Source organism: Elgaria multicarinata, chromosome 5 (assembly GCF_023053635.1).
Source record: "Elgaria multicarinata webbii isolate HBS135686 ecotype San Diego chromosome 5, rElgMul1.1.pri, whole genome shotgun sequence".
In the NCBI taxonomy this organism is placed as follows: Eukaryota; Metazoa; Chordata; class Lepidosauria; order Squamata; family Anguidae; genus Elgaria; species Elgaria multicarinata.
The window spans coordinates 65,139,740-65,160,659 of NC_086175.1; the positions used below are offsets into that span (position 1 = coordinate 65,139,740).

Below are 20,920 nucleotides of genomic sequence, written 5' to 3' on the forward strand. Positions count from 1 at the left end.
AGGGCTTTAAATGTTAATACCAGCACTTTGAATCGGGCCCGGACCTGGACTGGCAGCCAATGAAGCTGGAAAAGGACTGGCGTGATGTGGTCTCGTTGGCCAGTCCCTGTTAGTAACCGTGCTGCCCTGTTTTGTACCAGTTGAAGTTTCCGGACCATTTTCAAAGGCAGCCCCACGTATAACGCATTGCAGTAATCCAAGCGAGAGGTTATCAGAGCATGGATAACTGTAGCTAGGCTATCTCTGTTCAGATAAGGGCGCAGTTGGTATATCAACCTAAGCTGGTAAAAGGTGCTCTTTGCCACTGAGTTCACCTGTGCCTCAAGTGACAGTGCTGGATATATTTATCTAATATAAAAACAGAAGGATTACACATGACAAAGCAAATTAAACTACAACACTTTCAACCAACCAGCAAGCCAAACAAAAACACGACTATCAACTCAATTCAAAGATAACTTCAATTTAAATTTTTTAAATTAGAATCTTAAAATGTTAACATGCCGGGGCAAAAAGATTTTTTGGGCACTGAAAAGAAAACAAAGTCTGAACCCATATTCACACCCACAGTGTGTTCCCCCCTCTGCACACACATTTTTAAGAGAATATATCTTATACATTCTTTTTCCTACTGAATCTGAAACGTACTCCCACTGAACTGAGCAGATTAATCAATCCTATTCTCCTCGACAGATGACTGAGGGGGGGTTGGATGGGAAGGAAGTGCCCCACCAGTAGAAATTTGGCAGTGGGGCAGCATATATGCCCAGGAGGACCCAGGTACACCCACAGAAAGGTCCATGAGGGTAGGAGTACCTCAGGTAGTGTTTCCACCCAAAGAGGTGTTCCAAAGCCCCCTCACATATATCAGCCTGAAACTAGTATAGATATTTTCCATCTCATTGCATTCAGTGGGGTGGGGGAGAGAACTTCCAGGAGAAAAGAAAAATGAGCAAGAGAATGTCAAATGCAATATTCTAGTTTATATGGAACGCAGTTAAAATTTTGGAATAATATCACATATAATAAAGTGCTGTAGTGTGTGTGTGTGCGTGTAAGAGAGAGAGAGAGAGAGAGAGAGAGAGAGAGGTTGAACACACACACCTAAACCCACAGAAATGGGTCATCTAATTCAAGAATTTTAAGAACTCTTCAGAAAATCGCTTGATTTCCCCTGTAAAAATTCTAAACTGACTCAGAGCACTGTGTGAGCTAGGCAATTGTTTTTAATTCTAAACTAGTTAAGTGCAAGTATCAGCAACATGAGTAATATATGTAACTATTTTTGTAAGTGGAGTTATGATAACCTGTACACAAATTTGCTTTGCATGATATAACAGCTGAAGACTGTCATACATCCCATTAACTCATCTGACCTTTTTTTGAAAACTTGAAATGTTGGCCTTTACCATAACTCTTATCTCAAACGTGTGATTGTGAAGGTGATCACAGCATCAACACGTAGGTAGCTAATTAGTAGAGATGACATTTACGGAGATTGCCAGAAAGAGTAAAATGAAAAACCAATTTCAGCAACTTTGTATTGGGTATGTTGAATGACACATGTGAAAGAAATTACAGTGAGAATGGGAAAATAGGCTGTCAAGAATCAAATGATGTTACATCTGCACTGTCAAGCCATCTAGCAGATTGCTATACAGCGCAACACTGGTAAGCGTTAAATGTGTGCTTTCTCCAACTCTGCTGGAATTGAATCTCTGTGACCTAATTTATGTCACAATATCAGTCCAGGTGTACCTGGGAGGAACTGTAGAAAGACAGTGGAGCAACTTTACCTAATCCTTCTCCACTGAGCTTCCCTTAAATTACAAAGCAAGGGAAACCTCTAAAATATATTCTTAAAAGAAAAGCATGTTTTGAAATATGTAAACTATTGCAGTCTTCACCAACCTGGTGGACCCTCCAAACGTGCTGGACTGCAACTTCTGAATATTCCTTCTGAATATTCAGTTTGGTAAGATTTTACACCAGTTTTAAAATCTCTTCACTGACTGCCAATTAGTTTCCGGGCAAAGTATAAAGTGTTGGTTATCACCTTTAAAGCCCTACATGGTTTGGGACCAGGCTACCTGCGGGATCGCCTTCTCCCGTACAATCCACCCCGCACACTCAGGTCCTCTGGGAAGAATCTACTTCAGTCAGTCAAAGTTAGGCTGATGGGTATTACCCAGAGGACCTTCTCTTCTGCTGCTCCCAGACTGTGGAATGGCCTGCTGGGGTAGACTTGTCAACGTGTCAGTCTATTAGCATTCAAGAAAGCTATCAAGACTGATCTCTTCCGGCAGGCCTATCCAGGGGAATTTTAGGATGTTTTTAGAATGTTTTTAGGATGTTTTAACAATGTATATTATGTTCTAAATTCAGTTTTATGTATTTTATATTTACTGTTGTTCCCCGCCTCGATCAAAATGGAGAAGCAGGTAAGAAATAAATATGATGATGATGATGATCATGATGATCATGTAAACATATTTTTTCCTGGCCAAATCTTATTTTTGCAATATAATTTATATAAATCCTATTGATAAAATTATTTTGGACTGTTTTAACATTTACCTGCATTATTATTATTATTATTATTATTATTATTATTATTATTATTATTATCTTTTTTTGTATCCCGCCTTTTACCCAATGCTGGGCCTCAAGGCGGCTTTACAAAACTAAAACTATACAGTTAAAAGCTATGAATAGAAACATACAAAAGTTAAAAATATAATTAAATAGGTTTCAATATTAAAACATTTAAAATATTTAAAATACGTAACAAATTTTAAAAGTCCCAGGCATAGATGGAGGTCCAGATTATTCACCAGCCTGCTGGAATAAAAAAAAGTTTTTGCCTGCCTCTGAAAACAGGGACTCAAACCAAGCATGACGGTGCCCCTGACCCAAAAACACATCAAGGATGGAGCCAGTCTAGCTTCCCTAGGAAGGGAGTTCCAATCAAGTATGTTTACTCTGAAGTAATTCTCATTATGTTACTGATAGGTTTACTCATAGGTATGTTTAATAGAATTTCAGCCTAAGACAAGGACCATGCTGTTTTAATGCTTTGTATTACAGCAATGTGGTGGCATTTATTCTGTAAATAAAATGATTAAATAATTATTAAAATCAGAATTACAGCTATGCTCAAAATCAATGTTTTACGTATCACCTTCAATTAAATGCAAAAATAATTTGCTCTTGACTTAGGTGTGGATTGAATGAAATAGTTTTTGATGTTTCCAATACCAATTAACTGTAAAAGGAAGAAGGAGGAGAAGGAGGGAGAGAGAGAGAGAAGAAGAAGAAAATCAACAATAACAGAAGTTTGGATTAGATTGCTATTCATTAAACAAAAACCCTACGGTTTACAAATCCTCCCAATTTCCCTGCTTTTTGGTGCTTGGCTGAAAACTGTAGAGTGTTAACGTTGTTTTGTAAACCATAGGTTTTTTGTTTAATGAATTTCATGGCTTTGTGTAATGGATGACCAGATATTATACAGTTGACAACCAAGCCAGCATTAGCCAGGATGTTACACCATGTTGACATCCAATATAAAATCAAAGCTAGTGTTGACCTCATTTTTCAAATTAATAAATTAACCAAAATGCTTATATCTCCCTCATTTTTAAAGATAAAGAGATGAAACTTGGCACCATGGTTGTTCTTAAGTAGAGATTTAGCTATGCCAAGTTTGAATCAGATATCTCCATGCCTTGATTTTAAGGAAATTTGTAAAGTTCAAACACAAATCTCCTAGGACCTTGAGCAGTAAAAGTTTTTTTTTTAAAAAAACTGAAATTAAAGATAGAGATTAAACTTGGCAGCATGGTAGCTCTTAAGTAGGGCTTTAGGCATGCCAAGTTGGAAGCAGATCAGTTCATGACTTGACTTTTAGGACATCTTTTTTAAAGTCAAACTTAAAAAATTAATAATCCTAAAAATCAAGGCATGACCCGATCTGCTTCCAAGTTGGCAGGGCTTACAAAAAGTTGTTAATTGTAGGATTATTGCGATAGAAAGGAGAGGAAATTCTCAGGAACGTCTCTCACTCTTCTCCTGGCCAAGGTTCCAGATAGTTTTTAAAAGGCTGCAATCCACTACACACTTACCTGGGAGGAAGCCATTACACTCTATGGAACTTACTTCTGAGAAGACACTGATGATTCCACTAAAGATATGTCTGTGATAGAGAAGGCAGGTGGCCAGTTTATTTTCAACATTCTAATCTAGCTGAGTCAGGAGGGAGCAACGCTACTCGGTGTGTGTCATACTATGCCTGAAGAAGGCCTATTCACTCTAACATCATGAATAAATATTAATTAAAAATCAACCAAAGGGAATTTTAAAAAGAAAAGAAAAGCTGTCCCACCAACTAGAAGGAAGGAGGAAGAAGACACCACCACTGGATTAAAGAGTAAGGGGCTCATTCCTCCAAATTTCATAGATAAAAAAATTGCCAACCTATAGTCACAGTGTGTGAGAGAGTATTTTTTCTACTTTAAACTGCCCTCCTTTCCTCAATCTTTCACCAATCTTCTTGAAATTTTCAGGGTATGTAAAACTAACATTTCTTTCTGGCCCATGTAAATTTCAGGAAGATTGGTGAAACATTTTCAATTTTATGTATGTCAGAATGACCACTTCCAATTACCCCTCTATAATGGTGGAATGCTTTTTTTACTGTCCAACCTTAACTAAAGGAACACTGCTGTGTCTCTTTAAATAAATCTATCATTTAGTTCTGCTAAATAGTTCATCTAAATTAAAAGGTGCCCAGAGAAGCAAAGGAGCAGTCAGAAAACATTTCCAAACTGACATTTAAGCAAACTGGCAAGTTCACTATGGAAATGAAGTGACTGAGTTATACAGTCTACAATTCTGTCTTGTAAATACTATTAGGTTTAGTAATCCAAAGGATGAGGCAACTATTGTACTGTGACAGTGAACAACTCCAGCTAAATGCCATCTCAAATATTGCTACAGAGATCTGTTTAGAGCTTAAGATGCATGCACAAGTAGATAAAGCCAGATCCCAAAGATGAAGCAATTACCACCCTCAACTGATTAGTAATTGCACAGAGACATTAATCTTTTAGTTCAGCTCAGCTCTTTACTCATTTGCATAAATACTAGCTGCACTTTTTAATGCATTTTCCCCAGTGAGGCGTTGCTAATATGTAAATCTAGATTTATGCAGATAAACATATTTAAATGTTACTGTGTTAATGAATTTACTATTGCTAAATTGTATTTGCCTTGCACAATTGGAACTACACAGTTGTTTATAGATAGAATCAGGATTCTCCTCTGCTTATTCTTGTTGGAGAGAAACTAAGTTCATATCTAGCTTCTTAAGTGGTGTGTCCTCTACGCTTTTCATGACATGATGTCAGAAGTCAAGTTTTATACCCACACATTGATAACAGATAAAGGGACTGGCACAGTTCCCTGCAGCAGAAATTTCCTGCTATAATAATCCTGCACCATGGCCTGAATGGAAGGAAAATCTGCTTGAATTTGCCTGGGTAAAAAGTGGAAGTAACAGTACAAGTACGTTTACTCAATGCTTAGCATACATACAAGCAGCTATCAGTGGAAGCTGGTGGCTTCAATGTCATTGGGCAGTGAATCTGCTCTGGGTTTCAGTCAGAACTCTAAAGGAGATATCCAAGGTTCTGAACCTTATCCTCAAAGTAGGGTCAGCAACATGGATAGTTCCTTTAGAGTTCTGACTGAAACCTAGAGCAAATTAACAGGCCTACTGATATAGGAGCCACCAGCCTCTACTGGCAGTTGTGATACAGGTGGACTGCTACTAAAACTGCAAAGGATGCCAGAAAAAAACCTCTCTTGTTAGTATTTTGGCATGCAAAGACTTTTACAAATGCCTATGTCATTTACTTTCTTTCAATACCTCTGAGACTATAAACGTTAATGAACTTAATAAAAGCAAAAGATTTGGACCAAGTACCATTACAATGGCCAATCATTTCTAAGAAGAATGATGAGATTCAACCCGATAGTCAAGTATGTTGCAGAAAAACAGTTGGTCATAGCAGATGCTTACAAGTTGGAGGAGGATGTTAAAGCTTACATTTGTGTTGTGGACACTTCTCTATCAGCATCTCAAAACAGGCTTCAACAAATGCAAAACAATGTCCTCACTGAATGTCCTCATTTACACATGTAAACAAATTCACATATGTACACGTGTACCAAAGAACCTGGAAATGTAAGTGAGTTTCACAAAAGTATGGTCCGCACACACTAGATTTTGCACTATACTTCAACAAAATGGGGAAATGATCGTTCACTGTCAAAACATAGTTCTATTTCCCATAAATTATTGCTTAGTATACTCAGCCCTTAGCACTAGACCAGCAGGGTACGCCTACTAATAGTGAAAGAGCAAGAAAAGACAGAGGCAGTCAATGATTTCCTGCGTCTGTTGTATTCTCATTGGAGAAAGATAATAACATACTTCTCTTCCAAACGAGTATGTCATCTAAGCCTTCCATGACACCCTCCAATAGCAAACTTAGGCAATGAGTGCCCCCCCCAAAAAAAATTGTAACCAAAATGGGGCCACTGACAATCAAGATGCATTTATCAGCATGCTGGGGTGGGAGGTTAACAGAAGAGGAAAAAGAAAACCGGGGGGGGGGGGACAAAGTGGGCAAAACAATTCAAACAGTCCACTGAAAACTAAGTATGCTCAGTAGCCATGTAATGTTGATTGTCAGCTGGAAAAGAAAAATGGAGAAATGGGCAGGCACATTAGAATGGTTGGCTGGTAGAAATCCTGAACAGGGATATTTCTGCAAGGAAGTGAAGATGTACTGCATCATTTTATTGCAAGTCCAACTTGTACAATTCTAATCCTTATCTTCCATTTCCTATTGCCAATCTGCTACATGTTCTGGAACACAATCAATTTGCGTTATGCAACCAGTGGCAAGCCCAATACTAGAAAACAGACATTACATACTGAAATTAATGCTAAAGAATTGATTTAAATGTTTCACCTCCTTAGTAAAAGAGATTTGTTTTAAAATCTGCATATGATAATTTGTTTTCAGCTATTTCACTGAGGTTTAACATTTTTCATGGAAATGGAAAGCTTTAAATATCAGTACCAGTAGCAGCCAGAATAATATCGCCTTTATTTCAGTTATTATTTCAATAGTTTTATTGCTTCATGCAGTAATGAATGAAATCAATGTAAACATGAAATCAACACTTTTATTTGTTTATGTTGTACAAAAAACTTAGAGTACCCAGTCCAATGCATGATTGTAAACTAAACTCATTGAGTTCAGTGGGGCTTACTTCCAGATAAATGTGCAAATGATTCCAGCTGTAGATACTTGAGTCTACTGACTATTAGCCCAAATGCAGATGTAGGAAAACTGGTAAGTTACAGATCAATAATGCTGTGGTTCTAGTATAATTACTACACTATGCATTCCAGTTTTAGATGAACATAATACATAGTTGCAAAATAAACATTTAATAAACAATGAAAAGTAACAATGAAAAAAAAAAGCTGCAAGCAAAAGAAAGGTAGGAAGACAAGGAGACAGAAGACTAGACTGGTCCACTTTGCCATGCAGATTTATACAGATTTATTTCATACTTCCATGCAAATATCAGATGAGTAAGACTTGATTTTACAAGGAAAAATCATATATATATATATATATATATATATATATATCCATTCATTTATTATTTTGTCAACTTATCATTATTATTTATATAAATAACATGGTATCCACTTCCTGAAATAAATATGCGTAATATTTATTACTCTAGTGAAATGGAACACTGTAAACAATTAGAAGTAATTTTACATCATTTGTTCTCACTGGACAAAAGAAAAGGGAACGTTCTTTCTTCATGTACAGCCTGTCTTTTCTTTTCAAAAGTTTATTTACTGAAAACAGGCACACACACAAAAACAACCACCCAACCGCCCGGCCACTTCTCAATGAACAGTATGTGATAGAAATCAGGCCTATAAAAGCTGAACACACGATGTGCATGGAATGGTGGAACATATCCAGCACAACCTTCTTCAATGGAAATGAATCAATGTTATGCAAGAGCACAACAGCACTGTTGCACAGTACCCAATTATTTAAAAAAGAGGTGTTTCCAGTGGATTCTGCAATAATACACATCCAAAGCAAAGCAAGTCAGGGCATAAATTATTCTCATCTGGAAACCACAGGATGACATATAAATCTATTAGCCTAGATTCTTTTATAAGCCACCCAAGGGAAAATAATCATAATAATCAAAATCATAATAATAATGCATGAGTAGGCAACATCAACAAATATTTTCAAGTTATCTTTTTTTTTAAGCATATCACAAAGTTTGGTTTCAACCATTCAGGCTCATTGTTTGATGACTACAACGTCAAAATTGCTTGAACCAAGCTACTTTTCTCCACATGGAGGAAAACAACTATGGCCCTGAGTCAGTAATTGAATTGGCCTGTCCTTATGGGAAGGCCAGGGAAAAAATAAACTTGCATTTTCTGGAAAGAGGAAAAGAGAACATAGGAAATAGCTAGCCACAAATGTGAGGTGAGTGGACAAATAAAGTCAGTAAGACTTAGTTAGGAACTGTGGAAAGCACTAGAGGCAATATCCCTGAAAGACACATAGGCTGCAATCCTGTAATGTATACCCAGGAACAAGCCCCACTGAACTCAATGGGAGCTCCTTCTGAATAGAAATATAGAGGATTGCATTGACAATAGGTTGTATACAATGTTAGTCCTACTTAGAGTAAACTTATTGAACTGTATAGGATTTAAGTTACTCCTGACTAATGTAAGTTCCATTTAATCTACTCTAAGTAGGACTAACATTCGATACAACCCAATATCTTACGTACAGAATTACCAGACAAGCTAATATATATATTTTTAGATTGTAAGCCTGTGGGCAGGGACTGTCTTAAGAAATATTTTTGTAAGCCGCCTTGAGAGCCTTTTTGGCCATAGGGCGGGATAAAAATGCTAAAACAAATAAATATAAATAAATAATATGTCTATTTTTGTTAACCCAAGGCTCACTCGCTTTCCTGTCAAAATGTTTTGTATTCTCTACAAAACTGACTACAGTACATATCAATATACTTCTCATAAATACTAAAATATTGGATAGTGTTTTATTGAGCAGAGTAATGCATGTACGTTTTTGTTTTTAAAAGTCCATTTAAACTAACATCTCAATAGTACTAAGCTATGTACATGATTTCTGCAGAGATTATAATGGAGAGAAGCTTGCTTCATGCATTATTTTTGTGGAAATTCTGTTAATCAAGTGTGTTCCACATAACAGCCAAATACACTAGTACTTCTAAATACGTCATTTGGCATAGAGTTTAGACTCTCTGTTTGCTGCTTATAGCTGTTTTGTTGCTGTGCAAATCAGAAGAAATACTGACCTGAATGATAAAGCAGTACAATACATACAGTTTTCAAAATGGAGCAGACTGAAGTGGTGTAATAGTAAGTAATACATCTCTACTTTGCAGAATATGGTCATCAATATGTTTGCAGCATACAACTGCTGACAATCACTTCCTGATCATGAACATTAGAGCCAACACTCTAAATCTGATTCTAAAAGCATCCTGGGTCAACAAAAATTGGCTTTTTTTACTGCAAACTCTCAGCTATTTCCCACTCACCCGAGTATAGTAGCTAGAAAAGAATTTTACCAAGAAAAAAAACAAGTAATGGATGGGGACACAAAAGAGAGCTTTATCCCATAGGTATTGCAAATACTAACATAAAGTAAGCTTACAGCCAGCTTGGGGCAGTAGCTGAAAGGAGGGAGATGAGGACAAGTATTTCATGGATCTACCTTTCCTTCATAAAAAATTAAAAGGATTATCTGTTCACTTCAGTGAGACTTCAGAGCTTTATGACAGAGATCTTTTTAAAGATACCAGACAACATGCTACCTTACAGACCTGAAGAAGGGACATCCCTCATTGTTCCATAATAGGTGATTAATTTAAGCAAGACCATTTTGTCAAAACAGCTAGTAACAATACATTTATAAAATATAGCCCTTTAAAGATCTTGAGATCTACAAGCTCAATTGCAACTTTTAAAGCTCAGCTAAAAACTTTTCTTTTTCCTAAAGCTTTTAAAACTTGATGTTGCTCGGACTTTATATTGTTAGTTTTACCCTACCCTGTGCCTGTTTACCCTACCCAGTGCCTGTTTGCTTTCCCTTCCCCTCCTTATTGCTTTACTATGATTTTAGTAGAATGTAAGCCTATGCGGCAGGGTCTTGCTATTTACTGTTTTACGCTGTACAGCACCATGTACATTGATGGTGCTATATAAATAAATAAATAAATAAATAAATAAATAATAATAAAGAGTAATCATTGGTTTAATTGCTTTGAAGTATTAAGTCCCACCAATATTTGAGGTAAGGTACTAGGTGACTGCAGACAGCACCTTTTCAGTTGAGGCAACCGATCTGAAGAATTTCTTTCTTAGAGACAGCTTCTTAGGGACGCCTGGTGTCACCTTTCTTTCCTTTTGAACACTAGGTGAAAACCTTTTAAGCTTTTAAATCTGTCTATAGATGTTTTATGGTAGAATTTTATTTTCTCTGCTGCTGCTGTGTTTTATTGTTGTTATTTGTTGTTTTTATCTTTGTAAGCCGCTCTTAGAGCTTCAGCTGAAAAGTGGCCAATAAATCATAAAAAGAAAGAAAAGCCCTAATTCGCAGAGGACATTCCCTCTTGGCTTGGGTAATGGTCTTGGATAATGCAGGAGCTCTCATCTTTATGAAGAAAATTTGAAATTGCTCGGTTGTTGTTGTTATATCTAAGATGATGTACAAACAGTCACCATATCAAATCAGTATAGAGCAAACACCTCAACTTTAGTTAAAGACAAATGAATTTGGAGCCCGTTTTTTCAAAAGATAAATATTGTGCAGACAAAGGAAAAGGCTGCATATTCAACTGTTGCATTTTAATTAAGCTTATTACTTGTATGCATTCTGTTCATCCCTGTTTGATGGACTTCACTAATATGTGGAGAATCTCCACCATTGGATTGTTTATACAAATATATTAACCCAGCTAATAATTATTTTCAATTAAAATATGCAGGTTGCTTACCTGTAACTGTAGTTCTTCGAGTGGTCATCTATGCATTCACACATATGGGCTTTGCGCCTGCGCAGAGACCAGACCGGAACCTTCTCTAGCTGAGTGGAACGTTTTTGGCGGGAACCCCTCCCCCCACGCTACCGCGCATGTCCATGGGGTTCCCGCCCTTACCTCAGTTTACAGGAGTCCGACGTTGTGCCCCCATAAACATGAGTGTAAATAAAGTAAAGTACATTCCACAATAAAACAGTGTCATTTGTAAGTCTCACACCACCAAGTGGGGATGGTGGGTGGGTTGTGTGAATGCATAGATGACCACTCGAAGAACTACAGTTACAGGTAAGCAACCTGCATTTCTTCTTCGTGGTCTCTATGCATCACACATATGGGCGAATAGCGAGCTGACATACCTTTGGAGGTGGGTTGGTGCATCATCTGAAGATCTCTGAAAGCACTGTCCTCCCAAATGAGCAGTCCTGCCTCGCACGGGTGTCCAAACTGTAGTGCTTGACAAACGTGGATGGAGTGGACCACGTTGCGGCTCTACAGACTTCAGTCAGTGGAACACCTCTGGTGAAAGCCACCGACGTTGAAACAGCTCTGGTGGAATGAGCTGTTACAGGTTTCACTAACTCTAATTTAGCAATAGAGTAGGCCAATTCTATTGTCTCCACTATCCAGCGTGACAGTCGTTGGCAGGAGACAGGGAGTCCCTTAGAAGGCTCACCATAACAAATAAACAGTTGCTTTGTCTTTCTAAATGTCTCTGTCCTGTCTTTGTAAAAAGCAAGAGCCCTTCTTACATCCAGAGTATGCAAAGAAGACTCAAGAGGTGTAGTTGGATTAGGAAAGAAAGCAGGTAAAGAAATATGCTGGGACAGATGAAAAGTAGACACTACCTTTGGCAGGAAGGCTGGGTCTGTGCGTAGCACAACCTTGTCCTTATGAAAGATAGTGTATGGAACATCTATCCTAAGAGCTTTAAGCTCACTTGCACGTCTTGCTGATGTGATGGCTACTAAAAAGACAGTCTTTAAAGTAAGCAGCCTAAGGTCTGTCGCGCTGCCAATATAATGTGATCCACAGTCAAAGTTCTAGTTGCAGAGGAGGAGTTGTTGTTATCCTCCATGCAGTCATCTTGAGGGTCGACAGATCTGCGTGTCGAACCCTGCCCTGGTGTCGAGACAGTAGCTTCGGTGTCGACGGGAGCCTGATGTAATCCCCTCTCGATAACCGAAGAGCGTGGGAGAACCACGTCTGTCGAGGCCACCACGGCGTGATCAGGATGCAATCGGAGTTGTCCATCTGGATCTTGGCTATCACTCTTGTCAAAAGTGGAAAGGGAGGAAACATGTACAGGAGATTTCCTCTCCAAGTCCTGGTGAAAGCGTCTCCTAGAGAGCGCTTTCCTTTTCCTGCCCTGCTGCAAAACTTGGCGCAGACTGCGTTGTCCTCGGTAGCGAAGACATCGACAACAGGGCGGCCCCAGTACCGAAAAAGGCTTTCCCGCACTTCTACGTCGAGCTCCCACTCGTGGTCGACATGGAAGGATCTGCTGAGAGAGTCCGCAAAGACGTTCTCCTTGCCGGCTACATGGATCGCAGTCAGGTAAGTCCTTCTCTTTATGCACCAGTTCCATATCCTGAGTGCAGAACGGTTCAGGGGGTGTGATCTTGTTCCACCCTGCCTGTTGATGTATGCCACTACAGTAGTATTGTCTGTCGCGATCAAGACATTCTTGCCCTCGATCATCTGTGCGAATGCTTTTACTGCATTTTCTACTGCCAGGAGTTCGAGATGGTTGATGTGATGCTCCCTCTGTGATCGAGGCCAACGACCCTGAGAGGTTAAGGAGCTGCAATGGGCTCCCCATCCTTCTAAGGATGCATCCGTGGTGATCGTTACCGAAGGCGCCTGTTGTTGGAATGGAACGCCTTCGAGAAGAGTCGACATCGAGAACCACCATTTCAGCGATGCCCTGACTTGCTTCGGTAACGAAAGGTAAGTTCGTCGAGCATTGAGCCTGAGATCGAAAGTTCTTAAAAACCAGGCCTGCAATACCCTCATTCTGAGTCTTGCAAACCTGATGACTGCCGTAGTGGCTGCCATCAGGCCTAATAGTCTCTGGACTGTCCAAGCCGATACTTTCCGCCGGCTCTCGATGTCGATGGCTAACTGCTGCAAGGTGTTTGCCCTGGTTAAAGGTAAGTATGCTCTCCCGTCTCGAGAGGATAGGGTTACCCCTATGAAGTCCAATCTCTGCTGTGGAGTCAAAATGGACTTTTCGTGGTTGACCCACAGCCCCAACGAGTCCAACAGGTTGAGGGTGGTTAGTATATCCGACTGGAGCGCCTCGCTGCTGTCCGCTACGAGGAGCCAATCGTCCAGGTATGGATAAACATAGATGCCTTTTTGCCTTAGGTGGGTGCATACCACCGCCATGACCTTCGTGAAGACCCTCGGCGCCGTGGCCAATCCGAACGGAAGAACGGTGAACTGGTACTGGGACACTCCGATCGAAAACCGAAGGTAAGCTTGATGCGACTTCCTGATGGAAATGTGGAAGTACGCATCCTTCAGATCCACCACTGCAAACCAAACTCCTTTCTGTAGAAGCTGCAGAATTGAAGTAACCGTTGTCATACGGAACTTCCTCGGGGTGATGAACTTGTTCAGCTGTCTTAAGTCCATGATCGGTCGAAGACCTCCATCTTTCTTCGGGACCGTGAAGTAACGAGAGAAAAATCCCTGATTGAGTTCCTCTGCAGGCACGGGAGAGATGGCTCCCTTCGATAGTAAGGTCTGTACCTCGAGCAGCAGAGGAGGGGATGGAGTCGTTGCTTTCACGCCGGAAAAAGGAGGGAGGGCATCGAGCTCGATGGCATAGCCCGAGTTGATGATAGTGAGCACCCAGGAGTCTGTTGTTATTAACTCCCATTGATGGTAATGGGGTGCTAGGCGGTTCGCAAAAGGGGGTGGATCTGGAGCCGAGGAGTCAAACCCGCTGCTTCTTAGAGAAGTCGGGCTGACGCTTTTCCTGTTGGAAACGGCTCTGATAAGGCCGCTTCCTTTGAAGTTGTTGCTGCTGCTGCCTTGGTTGCTGGTATTGGGGCCGTTGTTGTTGTGGAGGAGGTCTTATCCATCTCTTCTGTCGGTATTGAGTCTGTGGAGGAGGAGCAGTAAACCCCATCTTTTTGGCTGTTGTTCTCGCCTTGTAGATAGAGTCCAGCGTCTCGTCGGTCTTTGTATTAAATAGACCTTCGCCATCGAATGGCATGCTCTCTATCCTCCCTTTCGTTTCTTGAGTAAGATTGGCTGATCTGAGCCAAGCGTGCCTCCTCAAAGAAATGGCCCCCATCATCGACTTTGAGTGGCAATCCACCTGATGTCGAGCGGTAGACAATTGCTGCCTTGCTATGGCTGTCGCTTCATTCTGGAATACTCTTGCGAGCTCCTTCTTATCCTCCGGAAGATGTTCGCATAGAGAACCCATCTTTTCCCAAAGGAAAATCTGATATCTCGCCATCGTTGCCTCGTACACCGATGCTCTGATGCCCAAAGATGAGGACGAGTAAACTCTCCTGCCAGTTTGGTCCAATTTCCTCCCCTCTCTATCGACAGGTGCAGAATGAGTCTTTTGTGACTGTCCCTGTGCCGATTCCACTACAATGGAATTCGGCTTAGGATGTTGAAGCAAAAATTGTGCATCCTCTTCCTTAACTTTATAGAGTGTCTCCAATCTCTTTGATGTTGCCTGTGTCACTGCAGGGGTTTTCCATGACAGTTGAGCCGTTTGTTTCAAGGCTTGAGGAACAGGAATGGCCAAACGTTGGTTCGTTGTCGACTGAAAGACATCATAAATTGGGTCGACTACCGATTCATCTGTTTCCTGTATGTCAAGTCCCAATGCTCTGGACATCCTAAGCATATGGTCCGAAAAACGAACCATATCGTCCGAAGGAGAGGACGGGTCTGTATCATCGATTGCATCGTCAGGTGAAGGGGCAGCTGGAGCAACTGAATGTTCAGATTCAGAATCGGAAGGATAGTTATCCTCTGGTGAGGATAACGTCACCACTTGCAGACCATGTTGATCATCTTGCGGTAGCACAGTAGCGGATGCAGCAGATGGTATTGCTTGCTGTGCACGGTGTCGAGGCGTCGATACCGTCGACATTAACTGAGCGGATGGAGAAGGCAGAGGCAACTGGCAGACTCTTGTTGTTGGAGGAGGTTGTGCATAATAACCTTCCTGCTGGTAGTAACCTTGATCCCCTTGAAAATATTGTTGAGGACGGTATCTTTCCCAGTCATAATATCTAGGCTGGGAATCAGAGTACTGCGATGCTCTGTCCCAATCTGTTCTTGAGGTCCGTCTTGGGGAAGGCTGTACGAGTTCTTGCGGCCTCATAGGTTGCCGAGCGGACGTTACCGACACTGAATCCCGAATTTCACCCTCTGATAAACTTGGAGGACATGTCGGTATCATGGCCGTCGGTACTGACATAGATCTCGGTACCGAAGGTGACCTCGGTATCGAAGTGGTCGGTACGGCAGGAGGCGTGGAATGGCTCTTGGCCGATTCCCGATGTCGAGGTGACGGTACGGTGTATTTCTCCACATCCCTCTTTTTCTTCTTCTTCTTTTTCTTCTCCGGCTCAGAAGAAGATATCAGAGTTCTGGCTGTTTTAGGGATTGTCTTAGCCATAGAACTCGATAAAGACCGACCAGGCGTGAGGGGTATCTCAGCCCTATTTGCTCTGGTCTGCACTTCAGTGCTATGGTCTGACGGTTTCTCCGCAACAGTCTTTGTAACTGCCGTTTTACGGGCAACAGACTTATGAACCGCCGTTCTTTCCATCGAAGGGGCCTCTGTGGCCTTGAGAGCCTTCTCCCAAAGTACGGAGCGGAGTCGGTCTGCTCGGTGTTTTCTGGTTTGTTTGGTAAAAGACATACAATGGTGGCAGGTCTCTACCACATGTCCCTCTCCCAAACAGATAATGCACAAAGAATGGCCGTCAGACGGAGGGAGCTTAGCTCCGCACTTGACGCACTTTCTAAATGGTGCTTTGATTGCCATAAAGGCCTCACACGACCGAAGTCGCTGAGGAGAAATCTAACTACAAAAATCTTTTTTTTTTTTTTTTTTTTTATAGATAAAGAGAGAAAAAGGACGAAAAAGAAGAAAGCTGAAGAAAAGGTAAGTTAGAAAAGTATTTTAAATAGATCAACAGAGAAAACGCTAGAGGTAAAGTTTTTCGGTCTAGGCACAACGGCGGACGACGAAGAACTGAGGTAAGGGCGGGAACCCCATGGACATGCGCGGTAGCGTGGGGGGAGGGGTTCCCGCCAAAAACGTTCCACTCAGCTAGAGAAGGTTCCGGTCTGGTCTCTGCGCAGGCGCAAAGCCCATATGTGTGATGCATAGAGACCACGAAGAAGAACCATACACTATTAATTTGCAAACTGTTTTACAGTGGCCCCATTCCTGCATGAAACCACTGGGAGAGGTTATCCAGGGTTGTGGATTGAGGTACCATCAATATACTGATGATACTTGGCTGTACTTCTCCTTTTCATCAAACTTAGGTGAACCACTGAATTTCCTGAATTCCTGAGCAGGGTAATGGACTGGATGAGGGCCTGTAGGACATTAGATGAAAATGGAAATTGTATCAGCCTTGTTTACTTGGACTTCCCAAAGGCTTTTGACAAAGTCCCTAACCAAAGACTCCTGCACAAATTTGGCAGTCTTGGGGGAAGAGGAGAGGTCCTCTTATTGATTAGAAACTGACTAAACAACAGAAAGCAGAGAGTAGGAATCAATGGTAATTCTTGTAATGGAAGGATATAAACAGCGAGGTCCCCTAAGGATATGTATTTGGACCAGTGCTTTCTTTAAAAAAACACAGGTTTAATTAAATTTGCTTATTTTTCACACATACCTTATACATGAGAACATTGCCTATAAACAATATAAACCCTAAAACATTATCTATGAACAATATAAACACTAAATTACTACCAATCTTTCACATCAAATTATATAAGAAATACTAGCTATACAATAAAAAGGCTTACATAATACTACATACTGTATATAAATTTATCATTAAATTAAATGCAAAAAGGGGTAAGTAATACAAAGCATCACAGTTCTCTGTTTCTCATAATACAAGATCTCGGGTTAATCCAATGAATGGAGGGAGATAAAAGACAGATAAAAGAAAATAACTTTGCACACAGTGCATAGTTAAACTATGGAATCTGTTATTGGTAGTTATAGAGATGGCCACCAATTTAGATGACTTTAAAAGATTAAGAGGATAAGGCTATCAATGGCTATGATGGGTATATATTACCTCCTGTACCAGAGGCAGTATTGCTCTGTCTACCATTTACAGGGAAACATGAGCATGAAGGTCACTTTTATTGTGTTTCTATCATTGTCCAATAACTGGAAGTGCATCCTGGAGCTCACTCAATACTCTCTTGTTGCTGTAAACTGCAGAGAACAATCAGTAGTATGCAGACAAGGTGCTTTTCAGCTTCCCCTGCACCCTGCCATTCCAGATGTTCTCATGGAGAAACCCCTCATTAGCTTCCAAGGAACTCCAGGATTCCCATAAACCCTTTTTGGAATCCACAAATAATTTATTTATAAATGTACACATTGCACAGTGTTCTGTAGATGAAGAAGCAGTCATACCAGGAACTCCAGATTCACAGCAACCTGAGCTCCCCACCCCCAGAAAATGACTTTGTAACTGCCAGACAATTCTAAGGAAAAGCAGTTTTTCCTTGTGCACACACTCAGTCATTTGTTAACTGTGCTGCAATAAAATGGGCTAAAGTGAATTGATGGCAGTACCAAATGCTTGCATACAACAGCAATTCCAACTATTTTTCTCAGTAAGGACCCACCTATCGTCAGCCACAACCACATAACACGTGGTAAGGAAAGGCAAAAGTGGCCCATAGCCAACAGGAAGTGAAGATTTCCTAGTTACTCAAACAAGTAAAAGTGATCCAGAAATGTGCCACCTGACTTGCTCTGACCTGTCAGCAAAAGAGGCATCTTTACAACTATATCTCCTGTCCTTTGGCTAAAGCTCTGTGTAGGTGAGCAGGATAAATCCTTCAGCTTACCAAAAGAAAGACCGACTGCAAGTTCCAATCATGATACCTTTGACCAAGGGACAATTTAGCGTACTGGACGGAACTACAGATACTTCCTTTTATCTGAGTAAGAAGAAAATACTATCCTTTGCATGAAGGTTGGCAAAAAATTCCGTGCAGATATATGTTGAATGCTTAAAACCCTACTGTTTGGGTGAATTAAATACTCAGTTGCACAATTTTATTTATTTATTTATTTATTTATTACATTTACCGCCCAATAGCCGAAGCTCTCTGGGCGGTTCACACAATGATAAAAGCAAATTACTATACCTGTTAAAATGACATCTACCACTACATCTTCGTATGTAGGATTCCTGAAGGTTATGATGATAGAAGAATGGTGGCCAAGACAAGAACTTACACTAGCTGGCTCCATTGGCTGAGGAATCAGACCAACACCAGATAAGAAAAATACCCATTCCTCAAGCTGTAGAAAGAAAGAAAACGGATTCATATAATATGTGAAACCACCTATGGACATTTCCCCCCATATACCTGTGAAATTTAAATTTCAAACTACAGAATGATGGCCCTGGCTTTGGTAAACACATGGGAGCTGCAGTGCAATTCAAACTCAGAGCTCCATGTAAGGAGTAACGTTCTCTTACCACTAAAGAGTGCTCTACATGTACAGTCGCACCAAAGACTAATTGAAGCTTTGTTTTCATCTGGTATGCAATATTCCATGTAATGATGACATGGAAAATTATCCTAATGTTATGGGCCCCTTACACAGTTGGTAAAAAATAAAAATAACAAATTGTGATTCCATTCAGGACACTCTCTTGTGTCCATCTCAGTTTTTAACTGAGGCAGAAGGCACTGGGGCAGAAGGCACTGGGAAGGAATGAGAGTGGATGGTGGCAACAGCACCAAGATCACAAGAAGCAGCAAATTTTTTATTTACCATTCCCAACAACCCACAATGAAGTTGCCTTGCCAGGTTTGGATGTCATAAACCACTATGGGTATGAACAACCCAGTGTAGCTTATTTGTGAAAAATAAGCCACTCTGTGGAAATACCAGGGTCGCACAGGCATGGTGGGTTATCATGCCATGTGAACCAAGTCACTTACTAGGATGAAACCCTTATTGAATATAGTGAGACTTACTTCTGAGTAAAAATGTCCATAGGATTGTGCTTTTACATTGATATTTCACCATTGTGTTAAAGGTAGTACTTAAGTTGACAAATGATAGATTTGAAAGCATGCCAACAATATGGATACAAAGAATTCAAGAGATAACCCATATAAAATGACAATTAACAAGCTCTACTCCAATACAATCCCTGTTCACTTCAACAAAACATGTTTGAGAACTGCATTAGACAGCAACCCAATTTTGACAGAATTTATTTGGCCTTTAAAATTTGGCCTCTTGTATCTGTGATTTTGTGAATTGTTGTGAACTGCCCAGAGTTTTGGCTGTTGGGCAGTATAGAAATGAAATATAATAACAACAACAACAAGTTTAAAAATTATTCAGGTCTCCCATTTGTTTCCTTAATTGGTAGTAAGTTAATTAATCAAGTATTAGGAGAAGAAATTCTACTGTTTTAACTAGTTCTATGACTAGTTTTGCTTACATTTTTGAGATATATTCAAGAAGATACATTATTCTTGGCAGCATATTAAATAGGAGTGGTTGAAAAGAATCTAAGCAAAGACTACTTGACAGGATCTAATAATAGATCCTGCTCACCTATAATGCTGCTCAGTACTATTAGTCTCACGCCATTACATATGGATGTTGCTGGTTTAGTAGGAGGACCAGGTGATATAAGTATATTAACATTTTGGGTAACCATTATATTCAACTTGGCATTTCAGTTGTGCTGCCCCAACGAAGTTAATTTCAGTGATCAAAAACAAGAGCAAAGTGATTACAGCCTGAGTTTAAATTCTTATTTCAGAGAGTTTTGTGCACAGCTCCAAACCAGAAACAAATGAAGCAGATAATAACCCATAGCCGTTTCTCTCAATTCTGCAATGAGGCACAATCAGAAACAGTTAAGGCTTGTCCTATAAGTGCTGTCATTAGTTGATTTTAGATTAGTCAGCTACTCAGCTATGAGATGGCTTAAAGTGTCAGTTCAGAAGCATTTAATCAGTGAAATCAAGGGAAGAAAATCAATGCCATTTTTTAAGGTTAAAGTTTTTGCCATGCTTTTTATATGCATTGTGAAAAAGACTTCTAAAGACCTTTGTCAAAAGAACTGGGCACTGGATCAGTAAAAACAAGAAAGTATCTCCAGTGTAATTATTATCACAGTGCAAGAGTCTAATAACATTGTCTTAAACAGAGAAGTCCAAAGTTTCAAATGATTTAGGAATGAAAAGAGCAAAGAAAAGTCAAAAAGGTTAAAGCAAAACATTGAAAAGGTTGAAGTGGCTGGACATAACAAATGAAAGGATGAGATATTGATGAAAGAGTTGGCTGAGATAAAATCTTCGAGATTTGCCGCTGTTTGACAGGAGAGGCACAGGTCGACAAAAATGGAGTGCCAGGCCTCAATTTGGACCTGAAGGGTTTCAGTGAATTATTTACTTATTTTATTGCTAT

At 40.2% G+C, this 20,920-nt stretch overlaps 1 protein-coding gene across 1 annotated transcript in view; it reads right to left on the minus strand.

The window, feature by feature from the left end:
• Nucleotides 1-20,920, minus strand: part of CFAP47 (cilia and flagella associated protein 47) — a 255,076-nt gene that overhangs the window by 53,312 nt on the left and 180,844 nt on the right. The window contains exon 56 of the mRNA XM_063127690.1: nucleotides 18,625-18,781. Within this exon, the coding sequence (XP_062983760.1) occupies nucleotides 18,625-18,781 (157 nt within the window). The remainder of the gene's footprint in view (nucleotides 1-18,624; nucleotides 18,782-20,920) is intronic.